This window comes from Balaenoptera musculus, chromosome 1 (genome assembly GCF_009873245.2).
Source record: "Balaenoptera musculus isolate JJ_BM4_2016_0621 chromosome 1, mBalMus1.pri.v3, whole genome shotgun sequence".
Lineage (NCBI taxonomy): Eukaryota > Metazoa > Chordata > Mammalia > Artiodactyla > Balaenopteridae > Balaenoptera > Balaenoptera musculus.
Genome location: NC_045785.1, coordinates 100,935,450 through 100,954,312, shown reverse-complemented (window position 1 = coordinate 100,954,312; position 18,863 = coordinate 100,935,450). Strand labels below are relative to the sequence as shown.

The following is an 18,863-nucleotide window of genomic DNA, read 5'->3' as shown; positions in this document are numbered from 1 at the left end:
AAATATAACAAAAATCTAGATTAGAATAAAAATGTAGGGACTTCCCTGGTGGTCCAGTGGTTAAGATTCTGCTTTCCAATGCCGGGGACATGAGTTCGATCCCTGATTGGGGAACTAAAATCCCACATGCTATGGGGCAACTAAGCCCACGTGCCAGAACTAGAGAAAAGCCCACGCGCTGCAGCTAAGACCTGACGCAGCCAAATAATAAAAATGAAATAATAAAAAAAAAAGAATAAAAATGTAATGTCGGAAGAGAGCTCAGAAATTGCCTAATCAGCCACCTCATTATACAGATATGGAAAGAGAGGCCATGAGAGGTAAAGCAAGTTGCCCACTATTATACAGCTGCTTCATGGTAGAAGTCTGATTAAACCTGGGTCCCAGATTCCCAGTCAGCCCATGGGAAAGAGCAAGAGACATTGTGAGGAAAAGAATACTATTTTGATATGGGAGGAAAAGGAGGAGTCTTAGTTGAACCTGAGGTTTGAGCCTGGAACCTGGAAGGCAACACATTGTGCTGTATTATAGTGGTTAAGAATCACTTGACTTGGGAGTGCTGCAGCTTCTCCACGGTACTGGATGAGGTGACCCTGGAGAATGTCTTTGATTCGAGCCTCAGTTTCCTCAGCTGTAAAAGGGAAATAATAGACTTACCTCACTGAATTATTTTAAAATTTGTAAAAGCACTCAAGACATTATTATTTATTATGGAATAATCATGATGCAATATGAAATGAGAAAGTTGAGAGAGAAACTGATTTGGTGGAGAAATATAATGAATTTAGTTTTTGGCATGTATTGTTTATTTGATTTGTAGTCTACCAATTTCCCAAAAGGACCTGAGATGGTGACTTTTTTTTTTTTTTTTGGCTGTGCCGTGCAGCTTGCAACATCTTAGTTCCTTGACCAGGGATCAAACCCATGCCCTCAGCAGTGAGAGCACAGAGTCCTAACCACTGGACCTCCAGGGAATTCCCTAGATGGTGACTTTTAGACAAATGGAATGTAAGTGCTAATGGGACAGCCAAATGATGATCACCTATAGGTAGCCTGAAAATGTAGAAAGTGAATTTTGGTGAAATATCAGGACTGGAGATCTGAGGTTGAGAATTATTGACAAAGAAAGCCAGCTCTCTCTCTCTATACCAGTTAGCTCTTTAAGGAAAGGAATGTTGAAGAGAAGGGGTCCAAAGACCATGCCTAGGAAGAAGAAGAAGAGGCAAGAGCAAAACAAATGTTTGGTCATAAAGGCAGGAGAGGGATCAGGAAATCAGGAGAACATAAAGTTGTGGGAGACAAGAGGAATGAGGAGGAGGTCAGCACAAATGCAGCACAGAGTTTAAAGGAGGATAAAAATAGAAAAGGAGATTAAATTTGGCTGGTTCTCACTGGTGGCCTTTGAAAGAGCCGTTACAGTGAAATCACAGATGTGCAGACCACAGTATGCGTGGGAAGAACATGAAGGTAAGGATGTAAGCCATTTGCTTTTTTTCAGGTCATGAAGAGTACAAGAAAGCTAAGAATGAGGATTCCTACATTTATCCTCTGTCCTTTAATCTGTGATCCCCTAGGCGTCACTTTTATAACTGGAGCCAGTGTCCCTATAAACACAAAACTTAGGGGATTTCCCCCCCCTTCTTTCTTTTTTCGTTCATTTAGCAGAAGATGTGACACTCAACTCTCTGGTGTCTGAAGCATTTGTCAGGTTTTTTGTTGAACTGGTGGGACATTATTCTTTGAGCATGACTGTCACTGAGCATGGGGAGCGTGTATTCCAAAGGGAGCCATTCCGTAAATCCCACACCTCCCGAAGTGTACGCCACTTCCTGGATCTCTTCATGGAAACTCAGATGTTTGCAGGATTCATCCAGGACCGAGAGCTTCGGAAAAGTGGGGTGAAAGGTCAGTTTCATCATAAAGTTCTCCCTCTGTATTTAGTGAGTACTTGAAAGATTTGAAAATAATATAAACAAAAAATAGCATAAAGCTACAAGGGCTCACTATGAGTTGTTTATTATGGGAAACATTTATTTTGTGATACTGTTTTAGCTACGGAAGTACATTGGTAGTGAGTACAGAGTTTTATTCAATTGATTTTCAGTCTTGAATGTATGGCAGTTTCACCAACATGAGTTTTTCTTGTAGGTTTGTTTGAGGTCCGGGCCCTCCAGTATTTGGAAACAATTCCTGAGTCTGAGCCCAGTGGAGTGAATAGAATTTTGCGGAGTCTTGGTAAGTTGCTGTGTTTTCCTGTTAGATAAATATAGTTAAAAAAAAAAAAAAACTTTTGCGGTAAGCATGCCTCATCACAGAAGCTTTATAATCACATCAACAATATAACCTCAAGGAGGGTGACCAGAAACCATGACCCTATTTCCAAAGTGTTTTGGAGAAAGACAAAACTCTTTCTCAGAGGTTAGCATTCTCCATCAGAGTCGTCCATGGGGCTGTTTTCCTCAGATGAAGCTCCCTCATGATATAAGAATTTTGCATATCATGATTATTAATCTTTTCTAGGCCACATCCCTGGAAGAATCTTATTAAAATCTTCACCTTTTCCCAGAAAAATATACTTGGAGCATACAAACAAATTATGCATATAATTTTAGGGTGTTAATGGACCCCCTTGAAGCCCATCCATACACTCCAGGTTAAAAATACCTGGTTCAGAGGGCATCTGAGGCAAAAGGGGATTTCCTGCAAGTCTCTAATTTTACTCTTCATAAGGAAACACAGTTGTTTATGATTTTTCAATTATAGTTAACTTTTAATTATCCAGTATGATGTAGGAGAACAGTGGTGTGGTAGCCCCAAACAATGAAGAACCTGTATTCTATGGTATTTATATTGATCTTTGAAATATATGCCCCCCTAATTAAAATTAGCCCCTAAGTAGCTGAGAGACCATGGACAAATTATGCCTAGGGCTGTTATTTCATCTTTATACCGTGGTGTTGGATTAGATCAGTGGTTCTCAGCTCTGATTACAATATTATAATCTCTGGGGAACTTAAATGAAAATCCAGTGAATTTCCTGGCCGTCCAGTGGTTAGGACTTCACGCTTCCAATGCAGGGGCACAGGTTCAATCCCTGGTCAGGGAACTAAGGTCCTGCAAGCTGTGTGGTGCAGCAAGAAAAAGAAAAAACAAAAAGAAAATCCACCCCCCACCCCACACCAGGCTCCACGAAATCTCTGGGGAGCAGGACAGCTGATTTTAACCTACAGTCAGGTTTGAAAACCATGGGATTAGATGATGTCTCAGTTCTCTTCTACCTCTACAATTAGAAATGTGGGGATTTTGTGTGTGTGTGTGTTTGGTTTGGTTTGGTTTGGGTTTTTTTTGATGGTTAAACACATCAACTGATAGCTTGAGATGGCAGCTTACTTCTGGGCTGTTCTGAATGACTAGGTTTAATCCCTTGCCTCAAATAATGTATAATAAATAAAAATGAACTAATGAGAGTTCACTCTACTTTTTTTCCTTTAGGAAGTAAAATGAAATTTCTGCAGAAGAAATGAAATCTTTGATTGACAGCCTCCATCCTAAATAGAACAGAAAGTGACAAAGAAACTATTTTTCCAAGAGTCAAGATGCCCTGAAGTATTCTACAAAATCTTGAAAGTTGAAAGGTTACAGAGCGGGCCAGGTTCTCGGAGGAGGATTCTCCTGTTGCTGCTGTAGTAATCACTGGAGAATTGTTGGGAGTAGTCTGGAACCAATGCTCCCTTTACTCTGCCTCCAGATTTTTTTTAAGTGTCCTTTCTTTTTGATTCTTGAGCTCATTCTTTGTGTTTTGAGCTTAGTCTATGAAGGCACTTGTCTTTTACAAGAAAGAGGTGGTGTTGCATTTTAAAAACAGCTCAAAGATGAGCACAATGAGAAAAGTGCTGCATTTAAGGTACTACGGAGGCATGATAGAAGTAGAGGACTAGCCCTTCACACATAATTCTCATCACTGAAATACCATGGCAGCTTTAAACCTGTGGGCTGTTTGAGCTAACGACTATACTCATCTTTTTTTTTTTTGGTCTAATGCTCTGTCTAGGGGAATCTCACTTACATGGAAGCCCTATGTATTATCACTGTTATTGAGTATCTTATAAAAATAGACATTTTATAGCTCCTCCTCCACATTGTGTGGCACTTGGATAGCTTGTCCCACGCATGTCAACATTAAACTTTGGGGAATTATAGCTAATGGGGGACTTCCCTGGCAGTCCAGTGGTTAAGACTCCACGCTTCCACTGCAGGGGGCACGGGTTTGATCCCTGGTCCAAGAACTAAAATCCCCCATGCAGATTCCACATGCCACGTGGCATGGCCAAAAACAAGAAAAGAAAAAAATATATACCTAACAGGAAAATGTCCTTTAAGGGCATGAGAACTACCTTCCTTTTTAGTGTCCACCATGTGCCATGAATGGTACATGTATGTCATCTTGTTTAGTCTTTAAATCAACTTTATGAGATATTTGCATCTGCATTTTACTAATGAGGAAAATGGAATTCAGAGAGTTTAAATAACTTTAAACTGAAGCCAGGACTATTAGTTTATGAACACATAGAAAGTTGGTTATTCCTACAGATGGAAATTTGAGCTCTGTGGGACTATAGCTATTGAAAAAGCTTTTTTTTTGTTTTTGTTTTTGTTTTTTAAGCTGAAGTGTACCAGAGTCAACTTGCAGCTCTGAGAATAAGGGACTTCAAACTATAGGTGTCTAGATGAGACTTTTTTTGGTTCCTCTAGAAATGTTGGACTTTTTGCTCTAGTTAAATTGGACTCAGAATATGGACATTTCCTGGGCACACACCACATAATCACTCCAACCCTTAATATCTAAAGTAGTAGTAGTGGTTTGAAAGAGGAATTTGTCAGCATTGGTGTAACGCTAATTGATAAATGTTACAGCAAGTGTCAGTTTGTTTTCTTCAACTCCTGCTGATGGCTTTAACTGGCATAAAAACTATTTATTCAAACTTAAAGCATTATAAGTTGTGTTATGATACAACTTATTAACTTGTGCAGTATTGTCGTTACAACCCACTCAGGTGTGTGTGAATGGATCTGAAGCAGACACCATTTAAGACGGGTGCTGTATAATACAATTCCTATAGATGTGGGTCCAGAAAATAGAACTAAGCCTATGTTTAAAAAAAAAAAAAAGTTTATTAAGCAGCTTACCTCAGTGGGGCTTTTACCAGACATTTCCCCATTTGGTCTCCTCTGACACTCCCACCCTGAGGGAACAATTAGTAATTGGGAATTGAGTGTTTATAAAATGGGGGTATAAGGTGTTACTGTGGTGGATCCCAGACATCCCTCTGTGAGGAGACCTTTTCTTCAGGGATGGGAGTCATATCCCTGCGATCTGAAGCTGCTTCCTTTTCTTCAGTTTGTTTTATTTTTTGTTTGTAAAGTATTACAAATTCTGGACACGTTTGTAAAATAATCGCTGAAAATTTGTATAAAATGTTTACAGATCTTTTAATGAATAAACAAACAAAAAAAATTCCATGGATCTCCTGGAGAATTTGAAATAAAATTGCTTAAGCTGTAAAGATATTTTACTTCACTTAAATCTATAGCTAACACATTTATCTAATGGTAGGTAAAAGATAATCGATCCTAGACTAACCAAGCTTAATTACCGTGGCCAACATTTCCAGGCTCTTGGCAAAGTCGGGGTCTAGATTTGCACACCGGGCACGGTATATAGTCCGACTACCTTATTTGGTTTTTCCCTGCTTAGTCAAAGGGAACTGGAAGCCAGGGACCAGAGACTGAGCACCAGCAGTAGCAGGAGTGGTCGGAGGCAATGAGAAACTGTTCTATTACCGTAAGTTCTAAAGGCAAAATGATTGGATTTTACACACGCCCTGAAGGCGAAATCACAGTCTTTTTAAAAGATGGGATTAGCGGGCAGTTATTTCGCCCTGGGGGCGAGATCAGGTTCATTTTGTTACGCAGTCTAAAGGTTCGCAATTTTAACTGGAGACTAGCGCCCACTTCCAGAATCTGTGAAAGAAGTGCACCTAGTGCAAAGATCCTCAGGGCGCCGAGAACGAAGAATGGTGGGGGTACAGCAAGGAAGTGCAAAGGGAGAGAAGCTTAACGGAAGAAGGTGGAAGGTTAGGAGAGTAAAGCCGAGGTGGGAAACCAGTAACTTTCTCCCCGCCAAATCCTGCAGCCAGTTCCCTCCAAAAGTTTTAAAGGATTCCCCACCCAGATAGCGTCCTGGAGGAAACCAAAAGTCCCAACTCCTCTCCACTTTGCTGCCAGTCGGAGGCAAAACGGTAGAGCACACGGGGACCGGAAGTTGAGATGTACCGCTGACTCGGGGAAACCACGACGTGACGTCAAGTCCGACCAAAACAAAATGGCCGGGCAATTTCTAGCGAGCGCGCCCTCAGAATTAACTTAGGCGCCAAAGCTGATGCGCAGCTGACGTCATTACGTTAGCGTCGGGCGCAGGAGTATTTAAGAGAACCTGAGCCGGCGCAGACTCGGAAAGCTCCGGCGAACCTAAGAATGGCAGGTACGGGCTTGGTGGCCGGAGAGGTTGTGGTGGATGCGCTGCCGTATTTTGACCAAGGTTATGAAGCGCCTGGTGTGCGGGAAGCGGTAAGTTCGGGGTGTCTGTGTAACTGACTCAGCGCTCGCTGGCCTTTAGTGCTGGAAGAATCGCTTAACAATTTGCTGCCCCTACCCTGGCCCCTATTCTCGTTCTTAGGCTGCGGCATTGGTGGAGGAGGAAACACGCAGATACCGACCTACCAAGAACTACCTGAGCTACCTGACAGCCCCGGATTATTCCGCTTTTGAAGTAAGTGTGATGTTTTGAGCCGAGCGTATGAACCAGGATCCTGTGAATCCTTATTTTGGATCGAGAGCCTTCGCCACGTAGAAGTGAATTAAAATTCCAGCTTTAACTGTTACTTGCTTAGCTACTACTTACCCTGTTGTATAGGTATTGTCAGTCAGTTGAAAATAGCTACACCTACAAGCCTTCCCCGGGGTTCTTATTCTGAGATCCACGGAAGGACTTTCTGGGGCTCCGCGAACTGACCTAACAATGCAAAAATTAGTGTTACGTTTTTCCGAGATAGGTTTATTGCGTAAATTCTCAAAGGGATCCTCTTCTCTCTAATTAAGGTCTACTGTAAAACAAGTGATCTAGGGTTTTTTAATATATTTACAAAAGCCTAATTACCTAAGCCTCTGAGAACCACTGGAGGGCGGCCTTTGTATCAAGTCTTAAATATTTACTGGGTGGACGTGAATGACTGTAGAGATAAATCATATCTAAGTGAACCATATCAAACCATTTAGATATTTAGCCTAGAAGTGCACCCAAAATACTATTTAGGGTCTAATTAGCTGAATGAAATGTAAAATATCATTACTAAGTTAATGGATTTCTGTTAAGCATTTTAGTACATACATGTTCCGTTTTTTCCCCCATTACAGTTAGCCGTTTATTTATGAAAGAATTCTGTTATTAAAACGCAGGATTTCCTATTGAAGTAACATGAAAAAAAATATTGGTTAAGTTTTAAGTAGGAGAGAGATGTTCCTATGGCATGCTGTTTTCCCATGCTTTTTGTAAATGATGTTTCCCAAATATAGATGTTACCACATTAAGAACTAAGGACAGTAATGGGTACTTATTAGCTTGATTTCTGAAAGTTTTAGATAACTGCATTCAGTCACAAACTTTTAAATACTTGAGCCAGTTTTCTTTTTACCTCTTTTAGATACAACCTATGTTTCCTATCTTTATAATTAGTATACTGATTAGTTAACGCTTTTTAATAGTAGAAGCTAATAGTGTACTGGGTTCACTGTCTCAGTCCTAAAAACAGCTCTGTGAACTATATAACTCTATGTTTATTATCCCAATTTTTTAGATGGGAAAACTGCAGCTTAGGCTAACTAATTTACCCAAGACCTTAAGCACTCCTCAAACTGCCTTTGAACTGCTCTTTCATTAATTCATTTAACAACTATTTCTGAAAATCGATTCTATTCGAGTTATTGGGAACAGGAGTTTAAATTATAGAGTGTGGAGACAGATAAATCAGAAAATATCAGATTATTGATAAAGCTATACAGAGAATTAAAGTAATGATGTGATATAGAGTGACTGGGTGACTGCTTTAGATAGGATGGCTGAGGAAGGCCTGTCTAAGCTGAGAATGAGAATGCTCTATGAGCAGGGATCTTTTTTTGTCTTCTTCAGCACTGTATTTTCATCACTTAAAACAGTGTTTGGCACACAATAGGAGCCCGGATATTTATCACTGAATGTATGAAGAGCGCCTAAGGCAGTTTAATGAATGCTTAATGTGTGCCATTCATGCTTGGAGTTCTTTTTATGACTTAGCGCTGTGAACATTGGTTCATTCTTTGAAGAGAGTTGAGTTAAAATTCCAGATCTGTCACTTACTAGCCATGTGATGTTACGTGGCTGAAGATTGCTTATACTATATTTTTGTAGTTTCTGTCTTACCTAATTGTTAGTTTTTACTCTGTCACTGTGCGTAGTCTTCTAGCTAGAATGCCTTAATTTCTGCAGGAAACTAAGTAACCACATTTTCTTAGAGTTGTGTGAAACTCAGCAATAGTCCAAAAAAAGGCTTTCTCCAATGAAGACATGCTTAATGCACAATTTTTAAGCAAGGAATGTGACCTCTGGAAGGCCTTTTTTGCCTGCTCTTTAGTCTAAATGGAATAGGATGTTGACCAAAACACTGGACTTAAAGAGGTAGAGCTATGCCACATTTTTTTTTAAATAGTAAAATTGTTAGAGCAAACAACAGAACCAGGTCCTTTTGTCCCTTCCCCTGTTACTCCTTTGCAAAGAGTAAAGTGAAAAGAGCAGCCAGGATCAAAAAGAAAGTATAGGTTTAGGCTCATAGCGCTAAAGCAAATTATTTTATGTCCCAAGTCCTCTTCTCTCTTCCCATGCCCCCAGCGAATACTTAGATCCATAGTTCTCAACACTGGCTTGACTTTACAATCAACTGGTGAGTTAAAAACAAAAGTTATAATCATGTCCTGTAGTGGGGGAGAGGAGTGATAATGTGAATTGTATTGGAATTGTTTTCGAAACTCCCATTTGATTCTAAATGTGTGCTGGACTGAGAACCACTGATTTAGGATTAATCCTTTTCTCTGAGGGCCCCTTTACATATGAAGCGTGTGTGTGTCTGTGCACTTCTCCAGATTCCAGAGAGCACTGACTGCAGAGAAGACCTGGGGGGTAGGGAAATGATCCGTTAATAATGGATAGTAATACAGTTTGTGGATATGATTTTGGAAATAATTCTTTCTTCAATTTACACATCAGACTGACATAATGAGAAATGAATTTGAAAGATTGGCTGCTCGACAACCAATTGAATTGCTCAGTATGAAACGGTAAGTCCTACTTCTGGGTTCAGCTGGCCTCAAATCATTGTTTACTTTAATTATAATTTATTAGTAAAACTGCTATAGCCATGTTAAAATGTGGAAAAGAAAAAATTCTTGTCTGTTTTTATGTATTTATGTTTTTTCATGTAATAGTTATAATAGTGGTTCATATAATCTTGTATTAATGTTCAAAAATATTCTTTGCACCATTATTTAAAAATGCAAAATATTTTAAAATCCAATAACAGGGGAATGGTAAATTGTAACTAAGTTCATGTTTAAGAATTCCTGAGGAAAGGTTCCTGATTAGACATGTAGTGCTTCACTCTTACACAGGCAACGTTAGTAAACTCAGGGTACCTGCATAGTTAGACTTTGGTTCTACTGTCTCCCTTCCCATGCCACTTTACTACAAAACTGTTTCAGGAAAAAAACCAAAACACCCTTTTGTTACTTTCACTAAATTGGAGAATTGGGTTGCTTAACATCTGAGGTCCCCTTCAGCTCTAAGAAAACTATGAAATGATGAGAACCAGTAACTAATCTGGCAGAGCAGAGAGGGCCACATGAACAGTAGGGTTATCCTCTCAGCATATGTACAGATTAAAAGAGGGATTTGAGTCTATAGAACCGAAGGACCAGATTTTTCCTTTTCTTGTGCTGCATTTCCATCTGGCTTGAATGATAAAGGCAAACTCCTAGGACTCCTCAGTTCTCTTGTTTCCAGGTGCTTCTGCTCTAAAGATTTTCATGATAGTAACTCCTTCATAACAGTATATTTTGAACCCATAAGTAGGTCATGATCCTTTAAGCAGTAGATTGTGAAGTAAGTTTAGTAAGACATCACAGCACTTTTTTAAGGAAGTAGGATAGAAAATATCAGAATGCATTGCATGTAAAGGTAAATTTTGTTGTGTTCTGTTCAGCTGTGTGTATTTGTGTACTGGATCACAGTGTAAAATATTTCTTACTGTGGGTTATGATCAGAAGTTCCCAAAATGCTACATTCATGATGCATGTGTAAAGCTTGTTTTTTGTGTTTTTTTTGTTTTTAAACAAAATGGTTTATCACTTCTTAATCCCAGTTGCATATCCCTCAATTTTTCATAGGAATGATTTGGAGTTTTTACAATACCTGGTAAAAATAACAAAATGGAAATTAGAAGTTAGTTTGTAGTGACTCACTAATGAGCTGAGATTTATGAAGAGTGTATGTTGCTGGCTATGTTGGCAGTGTTGAAGGACTGGGTATTATGAAGACAGAGAAAAGACTGAGTTCAAAATGTAAAAATTATTGTATCCCTTTGCCATTTTTTCTCTAGAGGGGTGTAGGTACGTGGGTGGGAGGGTGGATGGATGTAGGTGCATATTTTTTTCTATCCTACTTTTTTCCCTTAACGTATTACAAACATCTTAATGTTTTTAATTATTCTTTAATAACATTTAATAGCTAATATAGCAGTACGTTATATGAATGCACAGTGTAGCTTTTTGAATTGTTCATTGAAGTGAACAATTTTTTGTTACTGTGTATAATGATGCTAAATCTTATTTGTACATTGATTGTTTCTTAGGATAAATAGATTTCTTTTTTTTTTTTTTAATTTTATTTATTTATTTATGGCTGTGTTGGGTCTTCGTTTCTGTGCGAGGGCTTTTTATTTATGGCTGTGTTGGGTCTTCGTTTCTGTGCGAGGGCTTTCTCTAGTTGCGGCAAGTGGGGGCCACTCTTCATCGCAGTGCGTGGGCCTCTCACTATCACGGTCTCTCTTGTTGCGGAACACAGGCTCCAGACGCACAGGCTCAGCAATTGTGGCTCACGGGCCCAGTTGCTCCGCGGCATGTGGGATCCTCCCAGACCAGGGCTCGAACCCGTGTCCCCTGCATTGGCAGGCAGATTCTCAACCACTGCGCCACCAGGGAAGCCCATAAATAGATTTCTTATTATTGCAAGGTCTGCATTTTATCTTCAGTCTTCTGTAGTTTTTACAGTGTGCATAGACCCATGAGGCATTCTGTTGGGAGGAGAAAGAAAGGTTTGGAGGAATATGTGGTTTTATTTCATTGTTGTTTAATTTCAGATATGAACTTCCAGCCCCTTCCTCGGGTCAGAAAAATGACATTACTGCGTGGCAAGAATGCGTAAACAATTCTATGGCCCAGTTAGAGCATCAAGCGGTTCGAATTGAGAATCTGGAACTAATGTCACAGCATGGATGCAATGCCTGGAAAGTGTATAATGAGTAAGAAGCCTTTTTTGTTTCTTTTTTTTTTTTAAACCCATGCCACCTTTAGTCTTGTTTTTTTAATGTGGGAAGTAGAGTAGGAGAAGTGGGATAAAAATAGTATAGCTGGACTTTCACTTGGGGTCATGTCCTAGAACTACAACCCATATGAAAGGCTTTGAGACCCATCTCAAAGTTTAAGGGGATGTAAACCTAACACATTTGTTGTGTAATATTGCAATAATGAGTTCTGAGGTCTGATTTACAAATCACAGCTTGGTAGAATGTAATCCTTAATGTGGGGGGTTGCTTATACAGTTAACTCTCATTATTGCATGTTGTGCTTTATAAAGTGGCCTTGAATACTGAATTAACAAATACTGAACCATTTCTCCTGGGAGAAGTATGTACATATGTATATATACACATCTCAGATAGATTCTAATCTTAAATCCTTTAAAACAGCTCAACCTGGCAGATTCTGTATTTTCTTTATTTTATAAAAGAGAAGATAAAGTTCAGAAGTGTTAAGTAACTTGCCAGAGTTGGAAATCAAACTCTAGCCTTTGGTCATCCCTGCATGAGACCTGAAACAAGAAGGTGGAGTATCTCCTTGTTCCAATGCAGCTGGAAATGTGCGTGTCCAGCAACTAAAATTTTTTGCTGCTCTGAGCATGTCCATGAATGATCACAAAACATTGCAGGTATTGATTTTGGGGTTACACATAAATTTGAGTGAGTAGGCAAATTCACATATACAGAATCTGCAAGTAATGAGAATTGACTGTAAGTAGAGAATTAACACCAGAAACAAAAGTGCCACTAGCTCCTGTTTCTGTTCCATATAACTAGCTTTAGCTTTAGGTTTTGTTATCTATTTAGGGTTCAGTTTCCAACTTGTAAAACTCAGTGGTTAGATGATCTCCATGGCTCCTTTGAGCCCTAAAGTCCCGAGTTTCTATTAACAGTTTAAGGAGAAAAGACCATTGAACTTCACAACTGTGCATAAAACTATTTGTTAGAGTATGATTCCTGAAACAGTAAAGCAAAAATCACGAAACAATAAATACCTTTTCTCAAGTTTTCAGAATCATGTTTAAATTTCTGTTGGCCACATAAGGATCTTTGGGCAAAATCCAGAATTTAAGAAACTACAGAACAAACAATTCAGTTTCTATTGTGAATATGTTGCAAGGAGAATAAAGGGAAAATGGGGTTGGGGTGATTAAGAAATTTAAGAGAGCAAATCAATCCCAAAAATGTGTATTTCACAAAGTGGAAAAATGTGATCTTTGTCCTCAGGAAGCTTTATCTAGTTGAGGAGGCAAGATATTCTAGGCCAGATAACTAGCAGTTCATTTTTGGCAGTATGGGGGCAAGTGCTGCATTGTGTGTTGTGGTCCATAAGCTACAGAGATCCACAGAAAGGGACATTAAGGATTAGGACCATTATAAAAGGGTGCGATTAGGGGGTGGGGGTGGGGGTTATTGAAGTGTAGTTGATTTGTGTGTTAGTGTGAGGTATACAGCATAGTGATATAGTATTTTTGCAGATTATACTGTAGGTTATTACAAGGTAACGGGTATAATTCCCTGTGCTATACAGTATATCCTTGTTGCTTACCTATTTTATATATAGTAATTTGTATCTGTTAATCCCATACCCCTAATTTGTCCCTCCTCCCCTTCTCTCTCACCTTTGCTAACCACAAGTTTGTTTTCTATATCTGTGAGTCTTTCTGTTTTGCATGAATTTTCATTTGTATTATTTTTTAGATTCGGCATATAAGTGACATCGTACAATATTTGTCTCTGTCCAATTTGTTTATGTCACTAAGCATAATATTCTCTAGGGCCATCCACACTGCTGCATATGGCAGTATTTCTTTTTTATGACTAATAGTCCATTGTACATGTGTATATATGCACCATATCTTAGTACAGTCATCTGTTGATGGACATTTGGGTTGCTTCCATGTTTTGGCTATTGTAAATAGTGCTGCTGTGACCATTGGGGTGCGTGTATCTTTTCGAATTAGAGTTTTCATTTTTTCCAGATATATACCCAGGAGTGGAATTGCTGTATCATGTGGTAGTTCTATTTTTAGTTTTTTTTTTAGGACCCTCCATACTATTTTCCATAGTAGCTGCACCAATTTACATTCCCACCAACAGTGTACAGGGGTTCCAGAAAAGGGTGAGATTTGGATGTTTAAAGGAGAGCAAGAACATTCCATGAATGGAGAACATAGGTGAGGGGATGGGGGGTGGGGAGGAGGCATTAAATTGAAGAGAGCATTGCTTTCGTCTTGCCTAGAAACCTTTAATAATTTTCCCTTACCTACAAGGTAAGGTCCAGGCTATTTAACATGATATTCAAAGCAAAAGGCTATACCTCAGTTGTAGACTTTCACTCCAGCCAAACTGGTCCTCTCCTTGGTGATTATCATAAACTCTGCCTCGGAGCCTTTACTCAGGCCTTATCTCCTCCTGGAATACCCTTAACTATTCTACCCAAATTCAACTTATTTAAGGCCCAACTTTAATCTGCTTCCTTTTCTTCCCTGATTAAAATTCTGCCTCTGGTACTCTCTTCTGAGAAACTGTACAAATTATTATGCACGTCACTTGTTTTACATTTAATTACATAACACTTTATAGTGTTGGTCATTCTCCTGCACATATTTTGTCTCCTCCAAACCCAATGGATGCTTCTCCAGAGGAGCTGTACTATATTTTCTTTCTTCGTGATAGGATTTGAGGGTGTCAAATATGCTAGGCAGAAAGCTTTTAGCTCTAAGTAGGTCTTGGTGCAGAACTGCTTTAAAAAAATAGTATTTCATTAATAAGGAGAGAATTCTGTACTTGAAACTGAAGGGAAACCTTCAAGGTCAGCCCCTAACTTTACAAATAAACAGATTTAGCCCTAGTGATGTCAGGTGACTCATCAAAGGAAACATAGCTATTATCTAGGGCAGAGCTGGGAGTCTTCTGACTCCCATGATGCAGTGTGATCAGTTTCAGCATTCAGAGTACGTGAGGAGAGACCTGTGTACTTAAGAGGGAGGCTGGAAGAAGGGAGAAGACCACAAGCTGGGCTTTCAGGAAGAGGTAATTCAAAAGAAAGCTCCCTGTTAATGGTTGGAGGTCAGGAATAGAGTACTAAGCCTTATTGTCCTCAGCATGGAATGAGTGTCAAAGTCAGGGAAGTTGGGATGAGCTAAAGGAAAGCTGGAGAGGCACCACTTTTTGAAGACCAAATCTCTAGAGAATTGGAGTTAGTTATAGGAAATCAGTCAGTGGAGATAGAATAACTCAGAAGGGCAGCAGGAAATTTGAGTCACAAAAGCCGGGAAACAATACTGGATCTAGAGCAAGAGCATAGTAGGGCCAATGTGGTTGAAATGGACTCTACTGCCTTAAGAGGAAATTGATATGGTATGTAAATTATATCTCAGTAAAGCTGTTATTTAGGAAAAGATAGATTTTGAACTTTACCCTTGAATCACTTCTCTAATGATAATACTCACATGGAACTCTGTATGGCTCAACTTCTCCCCTCTGCTCATTAGAGCTGACTTGGACTGGAATCTGAATCTATAGCCTTCCACAACAGTTTTTTTCTTCTCTCTAGCTAGCAGTAGACAGGAGGGGAGAGTGACAAGATAAATGTAGGTAAAGAAATAAAGAGATAAAAGGGAGTGTAAATGAGTGCACTCATCAGATACTTCCCATCTTGTCTATGAAAAGACAATAACAGTTTACGAAGTGATATAAGTACACAAAATCAGAATATCGGTAAATGGCTTGGGCTCAAGAGTTTAAAAGACCTGAAGTAGAATTCACCTCTGACACTTAACCATGTTACCTTGACCAAGTTACTTAATCTGAGTATAGTGTCCTAACGTGTGAAATAGGGATAATCATACCTACCTCAAAGAATTCTTATGAGAATTAAATTAGTTTTATAGAGTATCTAACATGGTTTTGGCACAGAAAGCGCAATTAATATTAACTATTTTTAGCAGAAAAACTTGACCTTGTATCAACTAGATAGTACACTTTTAGTTGGTACTATGTGATTTTAATGTACATTAATCTGATTTTCTTTTTCTTTTTTAGAAATCTAGTTCATATGATTGAACATGCACAGAAAGAGCTCCAGAAGTTAAGGTAAATTGTTTTTCTTCTTATTTTAGAATAAAGTTGAGGTGAATCTTAATAAATAGAATGAGAAGTAAAAGGAACCATTGGACTATAGTCATATGAGAGTAAATAATTGATGATCCACTCTGTCAAGTGTCTAGTGTTGGGTTTGCCCTACCTGAGTGGAGGAGAAATAGACCTGAGGTCTGAAAATCTCTCTACCGGGTCATTTGCAGTTTGCAAGTCTGCAGACATTGAAAAGGTACTTTTAGAAGGGGAAAAAGTTGTAGAATAACATGTATAATCTGATTTATGTTAAAAACAAAAACAAACAAACAAAACACCCTAATCTATACATGCACATACATATACAGGAAAGAATCTGGAAAGACACTCACCAAAAACTGAACAAAAGTTATCAGGGAGAAGGAGAAGCACATGGGAGGAGGGACTTTGGATTTTTAATCTGTTTGTGTGCATGCTTGTGTGTGTGTATTTAATTCTTCACCATGAGCATGTTTTATGAAATTTGTAACTGAAAAATAATGAGAAGAAAGTTAAAAAAAAAAAAAGTTATTTCCTGGAATTAGTCTATGACTATATATGTGTATATATATACACATATATATCTGTACTTCTCAAAGGACTAAAGAGGTATTATATTAGTTATAGATTTTTCTGCTGATTTTAGTCTTATTTTAGAATGTAGGTGGCTTGTATAAATGTTTTTACAGGAAACATATTCAAGACTTAAACTGGCAGCGAAAGAACATGCAACTCACAGCTGGATCTAAATTAAGAGAAATGGAGTCAACGTGAGTATCTACAATCCCATCACCTTTTAAATTGCTTAGCACATTTTAAGATCAGGATTCAACAATATAATTCAAACAGTATTCAAATAGGGTGCCACAGGTGTCAAAGAAATGCTGTTTTCTGAATCCCGCTCTTCACTGCCTCTTCCTCTTTCTGAAGTATGGGCTCGGAAGGAAATGAGAGTTATAAACAAAAACTGAACCACTGCTAATTTATTCTGATCTTAGAGCACCCTGTTTTCTGTCCAGTACTTCTGCTCTGAATAGGATTTTACCTATATTCTCCTTTTAAAAGGAAAAAAGTCTATTTTTTAACTCTTGCAGGAGGGAGATTCCATACTTTCTTGATAATTTGTATGTGTCTCAGGGGGTTTTTCCCTTTGTTTATATATTTTGTTTTTTTAATGTTCTTCACGTATTCAAATAAGTTTGTACAAATCTCTGAATATAGTCATGATTTTTTTATCATTTCTTTTCTTTTTTGATTTGCTCTTTCCCTAACCTCCATCACCCACATCACTGTCCTTGTTCCACCTTCCCCTCATCCTCTAAGTACCCCATGTTATCAGTCTATTATGCATCTTTCCACACTGTTCTTCAAACTAATATAATCTTCTACGTGTACATGTGTGTTTCTTTTCATTTGTCCTAAGATTTTTTTCTGGGGGAAGGGGAAGATTCCTTGAATCTATGGAATTTTTTTTTTTTAAGTTTAATTTTATATATTTATTTATTTATTTATGGCTGTGTTGGGTCTTCATTTCTGTGCGAGGGCTTTCTCCAGTTGTGGCAAGTGGGGGCCACTCTTCATCGCGGTGCGCGGGCCTCTCACTATCGCGGCCTCTCTTGTTGCGGAGCACAGGCTCCAGACGCGCAGGCTCAGTAATTGTGGCTCACGGGCCTAGTTGCTCCGTGGCATGTGGGATCTTCCCAGACCAGGGCTCGAACCCGTGTGCCCTGCATTGGCAGGCAGATTCTCAACCACTGCGCCACCAGGGAAGCCCTGAATCTATGGAATTTTATTTTAGTAGTTGTAGAAATTCTTCATCATTTTTCTTTATTGCCTCTGCCTTATTTTCTCTCCTTTTCTGTTAATCCAATTAAATACCAACTTCAATCACTCTTTCATATCTCTTCAACTCTTTCTAACTTGTTCTTTTTTAAATTAAACTTTTTATTTTGAGATAATTGTAGGTTCACATGCAGTTTTAAGAAGTAATACAGAGAGGTCCTATACACCCTTTACTCACTTTCCTGCCTAATTACACCTCAGTTTTTGAAAATGTAAAGCTAAAAGTGAAGGTTAGTGTTATGACCCTGGCTGAAAATATATATACTATAAAAATCTTATAAGGGAAAGTTCACATTAAGTAATTTCCCCCCCTTTTTTCTTTTCTAGTTGGGTATCCCTGGTCAGTAAGAATTATGAGATTGAAAGGACTATTGTACAGTTAGAAAATGAACTCTTTCAAATGAAGCAGCAACATGGAGAGGCAAACAAAGAAAACATACGGCAAGACTTCTGAAAAAGACTAATCTGGTGGGTAGAAAGGAAAGCATGTTGGGCTTTCACAGGAGATCAAACATCTGAACTGTGAAGAACAACAGCATCTTACAGAAATCATCAGTGGTTAAATGTTTAGAAAGCATAGAATGTGGACTCTTATATTCTGTTTGTACATTTCAGCAAAATAAAAAATTTCAACATAGTGGTGGCTTGTTTTGTTTTGTGTTTTTGCCATTAAAAGAACTTTAGACTTTCAAAATAAGTATGACTTTATAATAATGTTATATTCGTAGAATTAATTTTGAGTCACCAGGACCATATTTTGTACCCAAGAGATCTTTATTGAAAGTTTTCCACATGTACAAGAAGTTGGAAACTTTTGATTTATAAGTATTTCAAATAAAGAGGTAGTTGGACTTACTTGGTGCTCCAGTGGTTAAGACTCCGTGCTTCCAATGCAGGGAACACGGGATCGATCCCTGGTCAGGGAAGTTTGCATGCCGCGCAGTGAGGCCAAAATTTTAAAAAAAGGTAGTTCTAAACAAGTTCTTAATTACCAAACAAGACTAAAGAAATACAATGACTCCATATATGTTATCTATGATGATGATCATCATCATAAGTAACACATAAGGCTTAGTATGTGCTGAGCACTGTTCCAAGCACTTTAGGTAGATGAACTAACATGAATAGAAAAATAATTGGATCCTCACAAAAACCTATGGAATTACATGCTGTTGTTCCCATACA

General features: G+C 38.5%; 2 protein-coding genes across 3 annotated transcripts in view; both read left to right on the top strand.

Annotated features, from left to right (window-relative positions):
- Positions 1–5,520, top strand: part of DENND2C (DENN domain containing 2C) — a 94,973-nt gene extending 89,453 nt beyond the window's left edge. The window contains exons 17-19 of one of the 2 annotated variants that reach the window (XM_036851271.1): positions 1,666–1,905; positions 2,149–2,235; positions 3,493–5,520. In XM_036851271.1, the coding sequence (XP_036707166.1) occupies positions 1,666–1,905; positions 2,149–2,235; positions 3,493–3,524 (359 nt within the window). In that variant the 3' untranslated portion in view covers positions 3,525–5,520. Of the gene's footprint in view, positions 1–1,662; positions 1,906–2,148; positions 2,236–3,492 lie in introns of both variants that reach the window. The other variant, XM_036851262.1, reaches the window with a different exon arrangement.
- An 887-nt stretch (positions 5,521–6,407) lies between these two features.
- BCAS2 (BCAS2 pre-mRNA processing factor) lies at positions 6,408–18,317 on the top strand. Its single transcript, XM_036851288.1, has 7 exons — positions 6,408–6,627; positions 6,737–6,829; positions 9,356–9,426; positions 11,502–11,663; positions 15,768–15,818; positions 16,526–16,606; positions 18,006–18,317. Exons 1-7 carry the CDS (start codon positions 6,535–6,537, stop codon positions 18,130–18,132), a joined length of 678 nt encoding a protein of 225 aa, XP_036707183.1. The 5' UTR covers positions 6,408–6,534; the 3' UTR covers positions 18,133–18,317.
- Positions 18,318–18,863: the final 546 nt, after the last annotated feature.

Bases quoted from the DNA above. Each gene is read 5' to 3' on its own strand.
- BCAS2 (XM_036851288.1), top strand. From the start codon at position 6,535: ATGGCAGGTACGGGCTTGGTGGCCGGAGAGGTTGTGGTGGATGCGCTG. The intron at 6,628-6,736 runs GTAAGTTCGGGG...TCTCGTTCTTAG, and splicing joins CGCCTGGTGTGCGGGAAGCG to GCTGCGGCATTGGTGGAGGA. The intron at 6,830-9,355 runs GTAAGTGTGATG...TTTACACATCAG, and splicing joins CGGATTATTCCGCTTTTGAA to ACTGACATAATGAGAAATGA.